The 19,660-nt window shown below is 42.3% G+C and overlaps 1 protein-coding gene across 2 annotated transcripts in view; it reads left to right on the forward strand.

Annotated features, from left to right (window-relative positions):
• The window catches only part of COL14A1 (collagen type XIV alpha 1 chain), a 194,872-nt gene that overhangs the window by 163,287 nt on the left and 11,925 nt on the right, over window positions 1–19,660 (forward strand). For both annotated transcript variants that reach the window (XM_047073804.1, XM_047073805.1), the window contains exons 42-44: window positions 6,033–6,068; window positions 7,095–7,161; window positions 10,739–10,927. In XM_047073804.1, coding sequence (XP_046929760.1) covers window positions 6,033–6,068; window positions 7,095–7,161; window positions 10,739–10,927 — 292 coding nt within the window. The remainder of the gene's footprint in view (window positions 1–6,032; window positions 6,069–7,094; window positions 7,162–10,738; window positions 10,928–19,660) is intronic.

A 19,660-nucleotide genomic window follows, 5' to 3' on the forward strand; every position in this document is an offset into this window, starting at 1 on the left:
CTTCAGCTCAGGTCATGATCTCCCAGTCCGTGAGTTCAAGCCCCGCGTTGACCCCTGTGCTGACAGCTCAGAGCCTGGAGCCTGCTTCAGATTCTGTGTCTCCCTCTCTCTCTGCCCCTTCCCTGCTTGTGCTCTGTCCTCTCTCTCTCTCTCTCTCAAAAATAAATAAACATTAAAATAAATTTAAAAAAATACATAAATAAATGATTTTTAAAGTGTATTTATTTATTCTAAGAGGGAGAGAAAGCACGAGTGGGGGGAGGGGCAGAAAGAGAAAGAGGGAGACAGAGGATCCCAAGCAGGCTCCACACTGTGCGCACAGAGCCCAACTCGAGGCTCGAACTCACAAAACTGTACGATCATGACCTGAGCCCAAACCAAGAGTCGGATGCTCAACCGACTAAGCCACCTAGGTACCCCAAGAGTGATTTTTTTTAAATGTAAGTAGGTATAATAAAAGGCAAAAAATGAGAAATGGTTTAAGGGAAAGACAACAAAATTGCTGTGAAAGTCCCATTGAGAGACAGAGAGACCTACAGAAAGACAGAGAGGAAGAGGCAGAGAGGGAGCTATCCTCTGAACTGATGCGATGGGGAGAATAGCTCCTGAAGGAGGCAACATTTCCTTTGGATCTTGAAAGGAGGGTGTGCTTTGCTTCCACAAAGGCAGGGAGTTGGCATTGTTTCAATGGGGATTGCGGTAAAACATAAAGCCAACACAAAGCACTGCATCTTTTGTACCTTTTATCTTTTTCGACTCTTTCTCTTGCTTCTTGGCACCTGCCACAATTACATTTTGCACGCTTGTTGTTTCTCACCGAGTTTATCACAGGAAGCTCTAACCCGCTCCCTGGCCTCTGCTCTAGCCCTGGTCTCATCCATTCCCCAGTTGCTGGACGATCCTTCTAGTATATCTTTGATGTGTCATTCCCTGGCTTGAATCTCCTCACCAGATCCTGTTACCAGAGGATGGGTCCCACATATTCAGCCAGGTATATGTGGCCCTTCATGATGAGCCCTTTCCCTTCCAACTGACCTCCCACTATCCCTTCATCTGCAGTTGAGTCATTCCAAGTTATGTAAAGCTCTCCCAATCAGTCTTAATCAGTCTTTGTTAAAAGGAAGAAAGAATAAGGATCAGTGTTTATTCTAGTTAGGCTGATGTGCAGGGGAGTCTAGGAGATTATTCTTAGACGTGGAGGGTCAGACCATGGAAGACCTTTAGAGCTGAGTGAGGATGTTTTGATTCGTGTTAACAGACATCTTTAATGTGTGGGACTTGGACCATGATGAGATCATTCCTCTTCCCTCAGCACTAAACTTCTGTGAACCTATGAATGTAACTACTGTAGTTTCTTTTCTTTACATTTCAGCGATTCCTAAAATTATAGGAAAATGTGCCACTTTTTCTTGCCTACGTTTACAGGGAATATGTGTTTTCCCTCAAAGCATACTTTGGTGGAGTTATGGACCTTCCCTTGCTCAGGAATTTTTATTTTGTTTTTGTTTTACTTTGCAAAAATCAAAGGAAAAGATGTCAGAGACGTTGGAATAACAAATAACTTCTTGCCATACAGATATTCTACTAAATGGATCTTTTACTGAAATTGCCTAGCTGTGCCCTGTAGCTACTTAATAACCTGCATCATGAGGCTGAGTTTGAGGGATTTCAGGCCGGATTAAACATATCCATCCCTATGTACCAGAAGGGGCTGACCTGTCAGGTTTTGTTATCAGTCAGGTTGGCCCTCTAATTCCTAAGTTTTAAACATTTGGAGGAAGCCAATTTAATAAACAATAGCTGGCAATGGAGATGTCAAATAGTGTATTGGTTCAAAAATAAATATATTCTAGATCAACTGGTTTTTAAGAAATGACTCAAGTTAGGGGTGCCTGGGTAGCTCAGCCAGTTAAGTGTCCAACTTCAGCTCTGGTCATGATCTCACAGCTTGTGGGTTTGAGCCCCACATCGGGCTCTGTGCTGACAGCTCAGAGCCTGGAGCCTGCTTCGGATTCTGTGTCTCCCTCTCTCTCTGCCCCTCCCCCACTCACAATCTCTCTCTCTCTCTCTCTCTCTCTCTCTCTCTCTCTCTCTCTCAAAAATAAATAAACATTAAAAATTTTTTTTTAAAAAAAGAAAGAAATGACCCAAGTTAACACTGAATTCTGAATTGTGAGGGTTAAGTTGGAGGGATGCATGATTGCTTTTTTATTATTGTGTAATTAGGAAATGGAATGGAAGACACTGGCTGGCAAATTGTTGAATAGTGTTCTCATTCACTTTGCTGAAAGCACACTTTGCTGGGGAGGCAACAGACTCCGGAGACTGGCTGATGGGGTTCTGGTCCCAGCTTTTCCATTTTCTCACTGTGTGACCATGGGCGAGTTGAGTTGTTCAACCTCTTCCTGCATTACTTTTCTTATATGCAAAATGGAAATAATCTCTCCTAGGGCTGCGACAAAGAATAAATTAGTCTACTTTCTAGGAGTCTTACAAGGATTAAATAAATGAGTTAATCTTACAAGCCTGTTATAGGGTTAAATAGGTTAACACGCCGAGAACAATCTGGTATTTGCAGATGGTGTCTGAATATATTTAAAAAGTGGAATATTTACTTTTTTTTTTTTTGCTAATTTTTGGCTTTTGTTGTACATTTAATGCTTGAAAAGCTGGTTCCATTGAAGTTTTATTTCATGGTAACATAAGTAGCTCTTTTCTCCAGTTAGACCTATAAGGGGACATTGCTGCATCTTTGGGGACTTGGCCATTTGTGGAGTCTAAGAAATGAAGAGGACAACACCAGTACATCTATAAGAATCTGAAAAGAATTGTGAGGGAAGGATGCCTTGTAAATCTTTCTTAAGCCAAAAAAAAAAAAGTTTTATAAAGGAAATTTGATACTTCTAACAGAATCAACTCTTTTTCTAATGGTCTAGGAGCTCAATGCCTGAGAATGTCTTAAGTATCTTTTTTTTTTTCAATCAAGGAAGTTAAAATGAAGCTGCCATCCAGATTTGAAGTAAAATTCAGCCATTTGTTCATTCAGTTAACATATTTTTGAGTACCTGCTATGTCCCAAGCATAGTCCCAAGAAACGGGGAGACAGGAGTTTGGGAACTAGACACAGACTGAGTATGGAACCTACATGTGGAGAGAGGTTATAGTGAGGATATGCTTTCTTTGTAGAGTCTGAGATTCTGCCCTGGCAAGCCCAGCTTGTATTTTTCATAAATCCTGTTCCTTGAGCTACCTCATTCCAAATAATGACGACATTGTGAGATGCTAGCACGTTAGCCTTGTAAGGAACCCCAGAGACCATTTAATTTACTGGCCTGATACTACAAAGAAAGAAGCTCAGAGAGTTTAAGTGGCTTACAGATCCCATGTCTCATCTATTTTTTTCCGAAAATACTAGTATGAAAAATTTCAAACAATCACAAAGTGGTAAGAATTTAGAGTGAGCACCCATGTACCCAGAACTAATGTTCATTATGTGTATGAGTGTGTGTATGTTTTTAAATAAAGTTCTCTTGGGCTTTGTTTTTTTTTTTTTAATATTTTTTAAATGTTTATTTTTGAGAGAGAGAGACAGACAGAATGTGAGCAGGGGAGGGACAGAGAGGGAGGCACAGAATCCAAAGCAGGCTTCAGGCTCTGAGCTGTCGCACAGAACTCAACGCGGGGCTCAAACTCAAGCTATGAGATGATGACCTCAACCGAAGTCGGCCGCTCAACTGACAGAGCCACCCGGGTTCCCCATCTTGGGCTTTGTTGATTGTAATCTTGAAAAATTATCATAAAGGGTAGGTTTATTTTTATGGTTGAAGTCACTTAATATTTTTCTTCTCACTTTATTAACATAACAAAAGGAAACTCAAGGTCAGAGGAAGCAGACAAAAGTCCTAGATTTATAATAAATGTTTCAGTTTAATATTGGACTTAGTTGAATGTTTGAGCAACTCTTTTATGCAGGAAACAGGCTAGGTGGTTTTAGAAATATAAATAGGGGTGCCTGGGTGGCTCAATCGGTTGAGCATCTGACTCTTGATTTCAGCTCAGGTCATGGTCTCGCGGTTTGTGGGATCAAACCCGCTGTCGGGCTCCACACTGATGGTGCACAGAGCCTGCTTCTGATTCTCTCTTTTCCTCTCTGTCTGCTCCTCCCCAGTTCATGCTCTCTCTCTCAAAATAAAAACTTTAAAAAAAGAAATATAAAGTAATGTAAGTTATGGTTTCCAGTTTGGGAGATCCTACCATCTACAGAGAGACAAGAAATCCATAAGCTGATTTACAGTTAAGTAAATAGGACAAGAAAACATGCAGTGTCAAATAACTGATATTAGAATATTCCTACCGTTGATACTTCACCCATAAAATTTATGTTTCTAAATACTTTAATATTTTTCTTACATTTCAAATATTTTCATGCACTGGGTAGGTCAGGTCTGTGAGAATGAGAAAGTGTAATTTTGAGGAGTAGCAGATAGGGAGGCTGGAGGTAGATAACAAAAGACTGAACTGAAGAACCAACTTTGTCTCATGGGTGTCTAAGAACCAATGAGTGATTCTGAATAGAGGAGGAGCTGCCATCATTCAGTGGTCTCTGAGCTTTGTGAGTTGTATGCTGGTGGTATCTGAGGAAGGACTAGTGGTTATGTGGGGGAGGGTTTGGAAGGGGGGTCTTTAGTTAGGAAGTCAGTTAGAAGGAAGTTGCAAATGGCCTGGTGTGAGATTGTGACATGGTAAGGGTAGCACTTGGGTCGTGGAATAGAAGGAATGGCTATGAGAAATTGCAATGCAAAAGTGTGTGTGTGTGTGTGTGTGTGTGTGTGTGTGTGTGTGTGTGCTGAATAGACATGCGAGATGCAAGGGGAGAGAGGAGAAAAGACAACCAGTGGTGGGCTCCAACTGCTTGCAGCTGCTCAGGAGAGTAGGTTACGTGCTTCTCTTCCCATCTCATTTCCATCTTGAGTGACAGCACATTTGTAGCTTGAAATCAACCACAGTAGATGGATTTACACCTCCAAAAACGGCTAACACTACAATTCAGGACATCTTATTTTTCCAGAAAGTCAATATCCCTGCACACCATGGGGTGAACCACAATTTTGAAGGTGACTGTTGATCCAGTAGAGATTCTGGAGAAGATACTTGGGTAGGACCTGTTGAGATTATTGTAACAACTCCAACAGTCTGACCATGTGGGTACATTCCATCTGTAAATGCCATTTACTATCCTTTTGGTAGAGACTATAAAAATGTTGTTCAGTGAATTCTACTACGTTGTTTTAGAGTCGAAACAATAGGTGGAATTCTCTGAAGACAGATGTTTTGCTTATTAGTGTCACTTCATTACAGATACCTTGAAAACTCCCTTATCTTTTCAGTAAAAATGTGTGCCGTAATAATAGTTTCTTATGGGTCAAAGAGTAGCTAAGCTACGAAACAAAATAATAATTTAACTGAGAATTCATGTTAATATGAGTTCCCGTTATCAGGGAGAACTGTGGGGAAGGAATTGTGTGCTGTGACGCCAGACGGAAAGTGGAGTCGGGTTATGGGGTTTCACAAATGTCATCTCTTACCCTGAACTCTTATGGTGGAAGATCTTTTACTTCCTTCTTTAAAAAATGGAAACAATTTAGCTATTCAGCAGAGGTTTGTAAGATAAATCAGGAAGCATCGGTAGAGTACAATCTGTGGGCGGGAGGTGTTTAGTGTGAAAAGATGTGAGCGATCTATTCAGTGAAACTACATGGCAAAACAGCATTGCCCCATGATCCCAATTTTGTGTTAAAAAAAAATGCTCTCTCTACCTATTCAAAGGCTGGGGGAGCAAAATGTTTCAAAGAGCTACTTCTGTTTGCTGGGTTTACAGGTCGCTGTTTGTTTATTCCTGTTGTGTACCTGTTTGTGCTGCACAATCGCTAGAGCTAAGAAAAACATCTTAACAAAATAAGAAAAGATGCATCCTCATTATGCCCAGCTGAATGCAGTGTGATAAGTAACTTGACAATTTACGTTTTTTACAGGGTATCCCTGGAGCAAAGGGGGAACGAGGAGAAAGAGTAAGTACCCTCCGGCTCTGTTTATCACACACAGCTGGCTGCACATCTTTCATCACCAAAGCCTGATAAAGGATGACCATTTATACTGTCATGATTATTCATTGCTCTTATTTCATTCCCTCCCTCCTCGCTCTCCTCAACTCATTGGACTGTGAGCACATTGTCAGGTGGAAAAACACCCTGTGGGCTAGAAGTCAGGAGAGCAGGTTTCTAGTTGTATATCTGCTGCCATTCAGCTAAATGACCTCAGGCCCATTTCTTTAAGGATCAGAGGGAGAGAATCAAACTTCTCTGAACTCCAGAGTGAATTTGAGGACAGACTTATACAATGGATGTAAAAAGGCATCAGAGAAACAAAAGCCCTGTACATTTGCCAAGTAGTAGAAATGGGGCTTGTGTCTTGCCTGATGGGCCAATATTAACAGCCAATGGCAGACATACATCAACGAACTGGCTGTGTCATGTAAGTCAGTTTGTTTTAGGGACCTTCTCTCCCTTTTGAGAAACTGTGCAGCTGCTGATAGAATTGTGCTGTTGCCTGATAGAACTGGGCTGGGTAGTAGAAACAGCAGCGGCTTTGGGCTCATCCAGTCAGTTACCTTTGTGAAACTTTGGGCAACGTGTTTAACTCTGTGCATCTATAAAATGGGTTTAATGCCTGTCCTTTGAGTTGTAATTGATAGTAAATAAGCCACGGCCTGAAAAAGTGCTATATTTTATAAGCTCTAAATAACTATAAAGGAGGCATTAAATACATATGGGTTTGTTTCAAAAATTAAATTTTTTAGAATCTGGGAACAGAAATACGTACTTGGGCCTTTACATTTAATATAGACTCCCAGGAACCTGACACCATGAGTGTCAAATTGCATGACCTTCTCTGCACATGGTGGTCAATCCTGTCTGTCGAGGGAGCCACAGGGACCAGGCGGGAACAGCTAATGAAGCCAGGTCTGCATCCTGGAAGTATTGCCGTGCAGCTGGGCTTGGGCCTGAGAGTCAGGAAGATGCTTCTTTTTCATCCAGGGCGATCTGCAGTCTCAGGCCATGGTCCGAGCAGTGGCGCGTCAGGTGTGCGAGCAGCTGATCCAAAGTAAGTGCGTGACACGGGGCGCCTGGGTGGCTCAGTCGGTTAAGTGGCCGACTTCAGCTCGGGTCATGATCTCGTGGTCCATGAGTTCGAGCCCCACGTCAGGCTCTGTGCTGACCGCTCAGAGCCTGGAGCCTGTTTCAGATTCTGTGTCTCCCTCTCTCTGATCCTCCCCTGTTCATCCTCTGTCTCTCTCTCTCTCTCAAAAATAAATAAACGTTAAAAAAAAAATTAAAAAAAAAAAAAACAAAGTAAGTGCATGACAGTTTCGGATATTGTTCTCTGTGGTTCGTCCAGATGGGAATCTGCCCCTCCCAAGAGTTAGTGGCTCAAGAGAACACCTCCAAAGCTTTGTCTTGGTGCAGATGGGTAAGCTTTACAGATGGCCATAACTAACCCATTACAGAGGTCATTACAGATCACCCTTGAGTTCTGTGTCGATGTCACAGATACCTAATTCCTCTGTGGCATCTGTCCAAGAGCTCTCCTTTTGCCCATATAGATCTAACTTGACTGCCCCGATCAGATCTTTTGTTCTTTCTTCATCTTCAAGTGGATAGATTTTTTTTCCTCAAGTACTCAGCACTTGAAATCTGCCAGAGGAAGGAATCCGAAGCTGCTTTCGAAGAGATGATTCATGGTGTTGATTTCTATCAGCTCGCTAGATTTAAATCAATACCTCCTTTTTGTCCTTTTCTTTGGACTGGCCTAAGGCCCTTCACTTTATTCTGTAACATTTATGTAAATACAACATAATAATGCCCCTACACGCACACAAGGGCGGCCTTCACGTGACATTTTTGACGTGACACTGGTGCTCATGCCAAAAATTACACTGGAACATGCTTTATATGACACCCAACTTTCCCACAGCACAGTATTCCAATTACTGATTCGTGTTCATTCACTTGTATATCTACCCGTTTTGTGTTTCTCCCAGGCCCTCTGACGTTTTGTCTCAATAATCTAACCAGAGGGTTACTAGTGTGGGCCCTTCCTTCTGCCAATGATTTGTTCGATTCCAGGAAGGTCTAAGGCCTTGTAGAGACGAAATATTCAAACCCAGCCATCTCTGGCTTAGCTCTAGCTGTCAAGCCCCCTACTCTTGTGCGTGCTACACACGCCCCTCCCACGAGCTGAGTGGCTGCCTCAGCTCTGAAAGGTTACATTTTTTTTGACCCAAGGACATCTAGGAGTCTCATAAGCATCCAGGTAGGCCTTTTGGCTGGTAGCAGATATCCCAAATTCCATCTGTAGTAGAGAAACCCAGACCCATCTTTGGGAAGGCATGGAGTTACTGTCCACACCATCTTGGGAGCGTTTTCATTAAGACATAAATCATGCAGACCATGTACAAAGCTACCGTCTTCAGGCATAGGAGTAATGCTTCCTATATTATAACTTTATTTCATTTGATACATTGCCCAAACTAAATGTGTGTGTGTGAGTTTACCAGTTTTATTTTTTTTTATTTAAATTTATTTATTCTGAGAGAGAGAGGGAGAGGGAGAGACAGAGAGTGTGTGTGTGGAAGGGGCAGAGAGGGAGGGAGAGAAAGGGAATCCCAAGCAGGCTCTGCACTGTCAGCCCAGAGCCCGATGTGGGACTCGAACGCACAAACCGTGAGATCATGACCTGAGTGGAGATCAAGAGTCAGATGCTTAACCGACTGAGCCACCCAGACGCCCTGAGAATTTACTAGTTTTAAACGAAACTATAAAAGTTTAATGCCACAATAAGATCATTAAAAACATAGTAAATTAGAAAAGCTAAATGGAACATTAAGTGGAATATGTCCAAAGCTGACCTGTACCTTGGATTATCTTGTAGGTTTCTCATTTCAAGTAAATGAAAGTAAATGAGCAGGTAATTATTTTAAGGAAGCCTAAGGGTTAAATCCAAATAGGACTCACTGACCACAAAATGTGGAAGATTTCACAATAGTTGTTGTCATATTCCATGGTAGAATAAAATCTTTTAAAAGTATATGATTATTTAAGACGTGCCCTACAAACTCAGAGCTCAAAATGGAGTTTTTTCCCTCAGGAAATCTCAGATTCTTGTGAATGACTTGGAGGAAATGAAAGCCAGCAGGGAGTTATACAAGAAAGCTGAAATGAGCCCGTAGAATAGGAAGGCCCTGCCTGTGAGTGCCGTTGTGAGAGAAGAAATAGAAAAGATTGCGTGCAACTTTATGAGCAAGCCCCGACCTGCCCAGAGGCTGTTTCTGGCACCTCAGCCGTCTTCCCACATCCCGCCTCAGGTCCTTCCCACGTGCCGCCTCAGGTTCCTCTGGGCTCCTTACTTCATGGCTTAGGTTTCTGCTCAGAACTTCATTCATCAGTTAGCTTCTAAGTATAATAAAACCATGAGTTATCTGGTTTTTGGTCCAGAGCTGGTCAGAAGAATGACTCGAGGAAAGGTTATGCGGGGAACTGTGTGAGGTCAAAGTGATGACAGGTAGAGAAAGTGATGAAGGATGGCCCCTTGTCAAAAGAGAAAGGTGGAAAAGCACACGCCTACAGGTGGCCCCTGAGTCACCAGGAAGCCAATCCTAGTTGCGGTCATGGTCCTATGCTTAGGAATGCACTGAATGTATTCTAGAAATAATCCCTCTAAAAATGGTTACTATTCTTTATTTAGATTTGAATGTTTGAAAAGGGTGAGGTTTTCATCTAGGAAATTCACTTATGTGGGAAATCTTACCTTCTGATGTTACCGGAAAACTGAATGAAGCATTATGGTAGCAAGCTCTTTATCAATCTATACTTCTGATTATTAAGATACATTCTTCCAGGGGCGCCCAACTCTTGATTTTGGCTCAGGTCATGATCTCGTGGTTCATGGGTTCGAGCCCCACATGGGCCTCTGCGCTGACAGGACGGAGCCCGCTTAGGATTCTCTCTCTCTCCCTCTCTCCCTGCCTCTCCCTCGTTCACGCTCACTCACTTGCTCTCAAAATAAATAAATAAACTTAAAAATAAATAAAATAAAATACATTCTTGCAGCCATAACTGAGTTAAGGGATTATAGGAGAGAGCGCCAGATTTTCTTTCTTTTTTTTAATAAAGCTCGTGGGAGTTTCTGCAGCTGGGACCCAAGTAAAGGTTCCTGCAAAAAGGCTTGGCGACGAAGAGACGAATTGAAACAGAACACTTGTCTGGGGATTTGTGAGCAAGAGGGTGGAGCAGTCTTTGTGGGTTTGGAAAAAAGGCAAATAAATTGGTGGGGTTGTTGCTAGAGAAAAGGGGCAGCTGGGTGAGGGTTTGGGGGTCAGATAAATGTAGGGGGCGAAGATCAAATTTATGACTTCTGCCCATTGATGTTTACTGGGATGCTGATGTGAGCTGTAGGATTCCAAACTATTGAGATGTGTCTTGAATACAGTCCAGCTGTTCATATCATCCAGAGTAAAATGTAATAATTTTTAACTTGGAAAGCAACATATTTCAGAGGGGTGTGCTTTTCCTCTTGTGGTTATCTGACAGAATTGTTTGGAACCTTGACAAATAAAACCGCTTGTCTCCCCTTTCTGTGTGTGACAGTTCATTGAATGTTGTCTTTGCCCTTTGTGTCTCAGGTCACATGGCCAGGTACACAGCCATCCTCAACCAGATTCCCAGCCACTCCTCATCAGTGCGGACCATCCAGGGGCCTCCCGGGGAGCCTGGCAGACCAGGCTCACCTGGAGCCCCTGGTGAACAAGGGCCCCCCGGGACCCCAGGTTTCCCAGGAAATGCAGGTGTGCCGGGGACCCCAGGAGAACGAGGTAAGCTGGGGCACCTCTCTCGTTGGAACACCACTGAGGTGTGTACAGTGAAGCAGAGTGGAACAGTGGTGCTCATGCAATGACGAAGTCCAAAATAATGAATGTAAATTCGTTTCACCCCATCTATTCTCTAGTTTCTTATTTATCCATCTCCAAGATTGAGAAATTGAGTAATCTACAAAGCATTTCATCAAAAGCCACGTCTGCTCGTATGAAAAAGGAGGATCAGGACCCTCAACTCACCTCTAAGAGGCTTTTGAGCTAATGAGAGGAAGGTATCCCCTCTTAGATGGAGGAATTAAGAACAGGTGCCCCTTCCAGGTAGAAGAATTAGAAAATGGTGCCCTCCTCTGATGTGGCATCACACATATGTCATGCTAAGCCAAGAGTTCACTTCGTAGGTCTGGTGCCTTTTTTGTGCAGTGCCCATACTGGGCAACAGTTGGTGGCATCCCTCGAGCGAGTCATGAGTCGTATCTACCTATGATTTACGTATGTCTATGTAGACCATGCCAACTATAAACTTCGGATGAAAATACTGTTTGTGGTTCCTCTTTCTATAATATAAGGCAGCATTTTATTTAATAGTTTCACGGGCCAATGTTTTGTCTTTCCTACTAAAGTTTCTTGAAAATAGAAATACTACTTAGCCTTTGCTGTTATCCTCTACAGGTTTTAGCAGTGTCGTGTAATACAATAATAAGACTGGCTGAATTTCACCCAACTCTATAATTGGCCAAGGTCTCCCACTCCAGAAGCAGATTAAAGAGATGTGGGAAATTGGGGTTCCATATTAACCACAAAGAAAGCAATGGGGAGAAAGACAACCGATACAAGTATTTTCTAAGACACAATTTTATAGAATGTGGGTCTGGGGAAGAGCTAAGTATTATGTTTGCCCTGTGAATCCTACTACTTTTGTGAGATGGATAGGATATATTCCTTTTGTAACATCGGAGATGTAAAATGCAGATGACAAAGGTGATACTTTATGTTCATTCTTGATCCGTGCCAACAGGCCACGTGCGTTCTGCCTCTGCGCTTTCGTACGCATTGCCCCCCGCTTTGGAAATGTCCTTTTCTTTGCCTGTCTTGTGCGTGTCTTACTCTTAGCTCAGGGCCCGACTTCCCTTCTGTTTCAGGAATGAGGTTGTTGTCGATCGCCCCAGACCACAAACGGCTCCACCCCCTGAGCACCTGCCACACCAACTGTCTCTCCCACCCATTTGAGCACTCATCAGGGGTGGGCGAACAGCTAGACTGCCAAGACAGGGTCAGGTCTGAATTGTATTGCACACTCAGTAGCTGTTGCTCTAATGGGAACCCAGTCTGGTTTTCCTTTCTGAAGGTTTTTCCTGGGCCAGGGCACTAAATCAGCACATGTAGAGAGGGGCATAATTCCCTCATAGCACATGGAAGATCTGGCAGCTAGGAAGGTGGCCACCTCTGTCAGCCGGGCACCCTCTAACGGTGTCGGTGGTGGATCACCTGTGACTCAGGGGGCACAGGGCCAGCGCCTGAGTCACTCTCAGCAAGTTACAAGTTGTGTTTGTTCTTTTTGGAAGTCCTGTTCTTGTTCTTGCCAGACTGAGTCTCTCCTGCCCTGCAAGAGGACGCGAATGCTTAGACTGGAGGAAAATCATCCAGGAATTCTCAGTGACCCAGACAAACTTCGAAATAAGAATTTCCATGATGTAATTCTCCTACCTACCTATAGCTGTACAGGTATTCCTAAAGAGTGTAGAAGACAAAGCAAAATCCTGTCCTGCAATTCACAAATACGTGGAGGATGACAGTAGGACAAGAAAGTGAGAAATGCCCTTTGCACATGAGGGAAAGTGATTTTGGCTTATTACCGATTGAGGGGAATGGTTTGGGGCTTAAGGTTAGGGTTTATTGACCAACGCCTAAGGACTTTTTATTCCTAGCAAAGTATTTCAGTCCCGTTGCGCTCGGGATTTGTTGCTGCAAGGAAGAGAGTGATTTTTTTTTTTTTTTTATCTTGTGGTCCAAATGCCCAGAAAGTATTGAGAGAGACAAGTATCTACTTTTCCACTAAATCAAAACAATAGAATTTTAAAACTGAAGACACTTCAGCCATCATTTCTCCTAACACTCTCATTTTGTGTAAAACAAAACATATGAAGATATTGAAGCCCAAAGAGTCTTGAAATCAGCCAACATCAGGACTAGAGAGAAAACCCAGACATCATGGAATTTCTTTGTTGTTGTTATTGTTCCTTGCTATATAAAATATGATTATCATGGTACTCCCTATAATGTAATTTTAAAAGGACGCTATGTTATAGTAAGTAAAAATAAGTATTGTTACTCAGGAGTGTATTTAGCCAAATACTGAGCTACAAAAGCAAGGCAAAAAGCACGATGCAGTATGTACGTGCATGTGTATGCATGCACACATGTGTAACTGAGGCAAAAAGAAATACTACTGACCCTCACTATCATTTCTGTTCTCTTCTAGTGTTAAAAGGCCAAGGGGCAACCTTGGATTTTATGTCCTCTTCGAAATACACTGTTCTAGTACAAACGTGTACTTTGATTAATCCAATCATTATCATTGAACTAGCCAAAGAGTATGCATTTTGGAAAACAGAAAAGAAGTGACACTCTCCCTATATTTGCAGTGTAGACATTGTTCATGACTTTCCTGACATTTCCATCACCTAACAGAAGCCTATGTTTTGCCTCCATATGAATAGCTACCTCCCTCTCATTAACCCTTTGTCTCCTTTAACTTAAACAAAGTATTTTTCATGAGTTTGTGTGGAGCAGTCTTTTTAGCTACGTTCTCACATGGATTGCAATATATACGGAATCCTTAGAATTTAAGGATTCATTCGAAGGATTCCTGCAGCTCCCATTGTTCTCTAAAGCTTGACTCCAACTCAGGCTTGTCTAATTATTAGCACCCAGAAGTGAAGAGGTCCCATTTCCATAGCATAAGCAAAATGTCATGTAGCCCAATTTCTCACCCGCTTTTCTCTTCTTGTCACTGACACTACGTGGCTCATTGGCAGCAAAGAAAAGCTATCCCTCCAATGGCTACGGTTTTGTGGCTTCTCCCCATTAAACGCTGTGCTGTCTTCAGGTAAATGGCTCTGTACCCTGGCTTCCAAAGTTCACCAGAGCTCTACAGTTCCCCGTTAGTCCCCAGAACTGAAACAACAGCGTCCTGACTTTTCTGACGTGAACTCACTCTCCAGTCACAGCCTTGCTTCTAACTAGACCCCTAGATCATCTCTCCAGTGCTAGTTCTGATCTTCGTGTACCATTCCCAGAGGATGCACCTGTTACTTCCTCATTCCATTTAGTTAAATAATGTTCGTATTCCACGTTGGTGTCTCGAACCATATATTAACCCAAGTCAAAAATAAGTTCATTGGTCTGTAGTTGGCAAAATTAAATTTCTTTATTTGAAAAGAACTGGGAGCGTTTTCTGATTTCAGTCTTTAGGCTTCAGTTTGTGTCATTACCCAGAAAGTATTGGATCACAGGAATCATCCAACTGAAGATTTTCATGTTCAGGTTGTACACCCGTAAAACTGGAATTTAATCTGGTTTATTTTGTACAATAAATCAGTAAACATTTATTGAATTCAGGGTTCACAAAAGCTTGACAGTGTGTGAGATAATACTATTATTTACGGCTTTCACTTATTAGGCACTAAACATATCTGCCAATGTTGTGCTTATACTATATACACAGTCTCTCATTTGGATAAAATAGAAGACATGGTTTGGGTAAGGAAGGAACACGGAACATTAGTGGATGCGCCAGTTAGGAGAGAAGATAGATGCTAAGTGAGTTATGCAGAGAGTACATGCTGTCAGAGTTTAGAGGAAGACATCACGCAGCCGTTGAAAAGAAAAGGTGCCAGCACTGATTAAGCAACTACTGTTGTGGAGCGACTGTTAGCTGCTTCGCACCTTATTAGTGCTCATAGAAGTCTTACGAGGTCAGTATTAGCTCCATTTTTAAGTGGGGAAACAGAGGCTTAGCTAGTTTGTCAGTTGTCCGAGGTCACACCGCTGGACGGGGGTGGGGGGGGACTAGAATTCAAGTGCACATCCGCATGGTTCCAGATTATCTGTTCTTGCTCCTTTCCACCCTCTTGCCACCTTTGAGTTCATTGTGTAGCAGGGGAATCACGTGGGAGAGGCCAGAACCGTGCAGCGTCTGGTGGACCCCTGTTTCCTGATGGCTTCTAATCACCACAGTTCACAGCTCAGTTCACAAAAACCAGTCAACTGGCAGACTGACCAGAAGGCAGAAGCAGGTCATGGTTGTACTATTTGCAAGCTCTTTGCACACTCCGTTCTGTATTTGGAGAGCCTTGGGACACCCGTGACCCAGCAAGTGACCAGCTTGGAGGTGAAGCCAGGTGATTTGTAGGATAAATATGAATGTGAATAAATTATTTTCCATGATTATACATTTTGACACTTGAGGAGTTTTTCTAGGATTTTAACATGTTCCCAGGCTATATAAGAATCCAAATAGGGAAATTGCCTGAAGGAAAACTGGCCATGGGTATGGCAATAGAATTATACTTCTATTATAACTTCTCACCCTAGGGGACATAGAGGAGAAACCTAGAGCAAGGCAATTCAGTCTTGTTTCACTTGTGATATTTTAGGTGAGACACCAATTTTACTTCACTATTTGTGATGCTGCTTTAGCCAGAAACATGTGATGAGATGTGGTTTGGGGCATCAATCATATATATGTCAGGATCTGAGCTTTGCCACTTGCTACCCGTGTAAGCTTGGCTGCTTAGTCGTACAACTTGATTGTTTGGGGATCTTTATTCATTCATCTAACCAGCATTTACTGAGCATCTACACCACATCAGGCATGGTGCTGGGTGTTAATGACATAGTGGTTAACCGGGCTTATATTTCCTACCTTTCATGTACCTAACATGGAGACAGATATTAAAGAGACTAATAAAAAAATACATGAATGGTTTCATTGCGTTACCATCAGTGTAAGTGCCATGAAAAAATACATGATGCTATGCAACCTAGAAGAGGGGACTCTGACTTACTTTGTCAAGTCAGGGATGTTTTAGTTGAGACCTGAAAGTTTAGCAGTTTGGCATATCAAGAAGAGAGTCAGAGGAGAGCATTCTAGGTAGAGACAGCAATAACGTGTATAAAGGTCCTGAGGTGGAAAAAGGCTTGAAACCTTTAAAGCCATGATTCTCCACACCAGTAAACATATCATCTCTTTTTCTTTTTTTAAAATTTTTTAATGTTTTATTTATTTTTGACACAGAGAGAGACAGAGCATGAGCAGGGGAGGGGCAGAGAGAGGGCAAGACAGAATCTGAAGCAGGCTCCAGGCTTTGAGCTGTCAGCACAGAGCCCGACATGGGGCTTGAACTCATGAACCATGAGATCATGACCAGAGCCGAAGTTGGAGCTGAGCCGAAGTTGGACTTCAGACATATATATTTTTTTTAAAAAAACGAGAGTGCCATCTAGTGTAATAGAAAGAAGTAAAAAGAAAATAATGTATAGTTAAATCATTTATTCTAATAGGCAAATTCTCAGCATGACTACACTGGAAACATAATGAAGAAGTCAAAATGTATTTATATTAAAGAACTACTGGGAATACAACAGCTATAAATTCAGGCTGATGTAGCTGACCTTTATCAATAACATGTCTTTCTGGGACGCCTGGATGGCTCAGTTAGTTAAGCATCTGGCTTTGGCTCAGGTCATGATCTCATGGTTTGTGACCTCAAGCCCCACTTCAGGTAAAAACACTAGCCCTGCATCTCTCTCTCTCTCTCTCTCCCTCTCTCTCTCTCTCTCTTTCTCCCTCTTTCTCTCTCCCCCCCCCAACCCCTGCCCTCGTGGGAGTCTCTCTCTCTCTCTCCCCCTTTCTCTCTGCCCCTCGCTCACTTGCGTGCCCCTCCTCAAAAAAATTGCCTTTCTGTATTGGTCTCTGTTGTGTTCACAGTGAAGATCGTTTGATAGTAAATACATCATTGGCACTGTGCAAATAAATGTAAATTCTATTCTATTTTTTTTAAGTTTTCCATTATATTTTGTTTTCCAATGTGGGCAGAGAAGCCTTATACTACCCACTATCTCCTCCTACTCATCGACAGTGTCAATGTCTTTATCCATGTTAGTGCCTGGCAAAAGCTGAGTGGAAATGAATGGGAGGTATCATTCCAAAGATTTTCCCCACTGGAACTCGTTAGTTTCTTTAAGTGTCATTAGCACTTGTACCCACTCTGTGGGATCCAATATTTTGGGTGCAATCTTACTATTGAGGCTCAAAAAAATAACAGTGTTGGGATGTCATCTTTAATCACAACAAAATTGCATGTCTTTGTGTAGAGCTTGATGCCAGGGCAATTCTCCCCTCTGTTTGTTACCCAGGTTAATTTTTTATAGTCCTTTGAGGATAAAATCCCTGAATGGCTTTTGAAGTTGGAAAATTATCCCCCTCGAACGTTCCCTGCCACAGGAGACTGAATTTCTAAGGATTGAATGTAAAGAAAGACAAGATTTAAGGATCAATTTTGACCCGTCCTGAGGTTCTGTGGTTAATTTGAAAAAGATGGACTTTGTTCCAGAAAATGAGAAAGGGGGAATGTGAAAAGAAGATGCAACCCAACCGAGTTCCCCCGAGCAAACACAGGTAGGAAAGGAGTCCGCCACTCTCCAGTTGCTGAAAGTCCATGATAGCGCCGCTCAGGGACATAGAAATGGCAGTCAGAGCAGAGAAATGTTTGCGGACACACAAAAGCTAAATCCGAGTCCCTAATGCTCATGCCCATTTCCTGTGAATCAACAAGCCTGAGAAACCTGGAGAGAAAACTGGGTCCCAGGTTGGTTCAAAGCTGGGAGAGAGAAGTAGGGTCCTTGTGTTCAATATTTCTGTGGTTGAGAAGAGCTGTTAGCACTGAAGATACATCTGACTGAAAACTTTGGCCACAAATTCAGAATAAAAGTGTAGCAGTTGTGAGACAGGAGTGCCTCAGTGGTAAGTGTCCGTAGAACTTCTTAATATCCCTTTTCTCCTGGTTTATTCCTGGAAAAATAATCTTTATGGGACAGGTCAACTTGATTAAAGATAGAGGGTTGGCAGGGCTCTGGTAATAATTTTCTGGCTGGTACTTAAATATTTACAGGTCTTCTCTGTGATGTTGTATTATATTTGATATTCAGTTGCATGAGGCATAGCCTTTTCATTGCTGTCAAAATCTGCTGAAATGCATGTTTCTTTTCTCATCTCCTGCTTCCCCATTCCCTGCCTCTCATCTCCTGAGAGGTAAACTCTGGATAAATAAAGGTAGTTTTCTCTTTCCTCACCCCATAATTATCTGATAAAGTCCAATACGAATGTCCTTTGGAACAAGACTCTGTTCTCTGAAGGGCTGGTGGATTGTTTTCTCCTAACGTATAGTAACCTTAGTGCATTGGAAAGGAATGCTCTTTTTTTTTCTTGTATCATCTTTTATTTTGTAAGCGTTTTTTTCCCCCTATTACAAAGTGACTCTGTACATTCAACATGACTGCAAAGAGAAGCTCTATGTGTTAGTCATTTATTACTATATAATAAGCTACTGTAGAATTTAGCAGCTTAAAACAATGAAACATATATGCTCATGGTTTTTATGGGTGAGGGATTCAAGAAGGGTCTAGCTGTGTGCTTCTGACTCAGGGTCTTTCACGAGCTTGAGTCAAGATGTCAGCAAGGCTGTGGTCTGTTTTGTCTTTTTTTTTTTTTTTTTTGCCGTGAAAGCTATTATAATTGTTTCTGTGGCTTAAAATATTTTGAAACCCTTAATTGGAGGGTCTGTATAGTAGATCTTATCAGATTCTTGCATTGGATTTCAGTCTCTGTCTGGGGTAATGGGTATCATGTTAGAAATATCACTCTGATATTGGAAGGTTAATGCCATCTCAGTTAAGATGTCTTTATATGGTCCCGGTTTATATTTTCTGCTTCACTTCAAGTATGTACTTTTCCCTTTGGCCAAACTGAACTGCTCAGTGCTCTCAGTATTGGTCAGCTCTTGCTGCATAACAAACCACAAAAATCTCAGTAGGATACAACAATAAATATTTTTTTCACCACATATCTGTGGGAAACAGGGGGCAGTTCTGCTCTGCTGGGGCCATGGCTGGAGGAGCTAATAGTTTCCTAGAGGATGTAATCCTTATGGCAGTGGCAGAAACAAAACAGGGCAACCCATCCACCTAATCATATTTCAAGCCTCTGTTCCTGACATCGCCACCAACGCCCCATTGGTCAAAGCAGGTCACATGACCGAGCCCAACTCCAAGAAGTCAGGAAATACATGGACCTGAAGTAAGAGAATGCGGGGGCGTATAAATCTTTGCAGAGTAATGAGGAGTCGAGACTGCTAATTCGGCTTACCGCATTCTTCATACGTGTCTTTTCCCTTCCTACTGCCCTCAGTGCTAATCCCTGTTGTGCCCTGTTCTTGTACCATTTCATGGATTTTTTTCACCTGCTCTTCTCACTCCCCAGAACCCTCTTTTTTCCTCTGGCTCATTCATACTCAAACTTCAAAACTCATCCTAAGACTCACGTCTGCCAGACCACTCATTCCTCCCCATGGTTTATTTGTTTGGCCAGTGTATTGGTTGTTGCTACCCTGCTCGATTCCAGCTGAGCCCGACTGAGTAAGATCTCCCTGGTTTGTGCTCCCCAAGCACATG

Source organism: Lynx rufus, unplaced genomic scaffold, assembly GCF_022079265.1.
Source record: "Lynx rufus isolate CCGP_SWC_20201006 ecotype Redwood Valley unplaced genomic scaffold, mLynRuf1.p SCAF_12, whole genome shotgun sequence".
Classification (NCBI taxonomy): domain Eukaryota; kingdom Metazoa; phylum Chordata; class Mammalia; order Carnivora; family Felidae; genus Lynx; species Lynx rufus.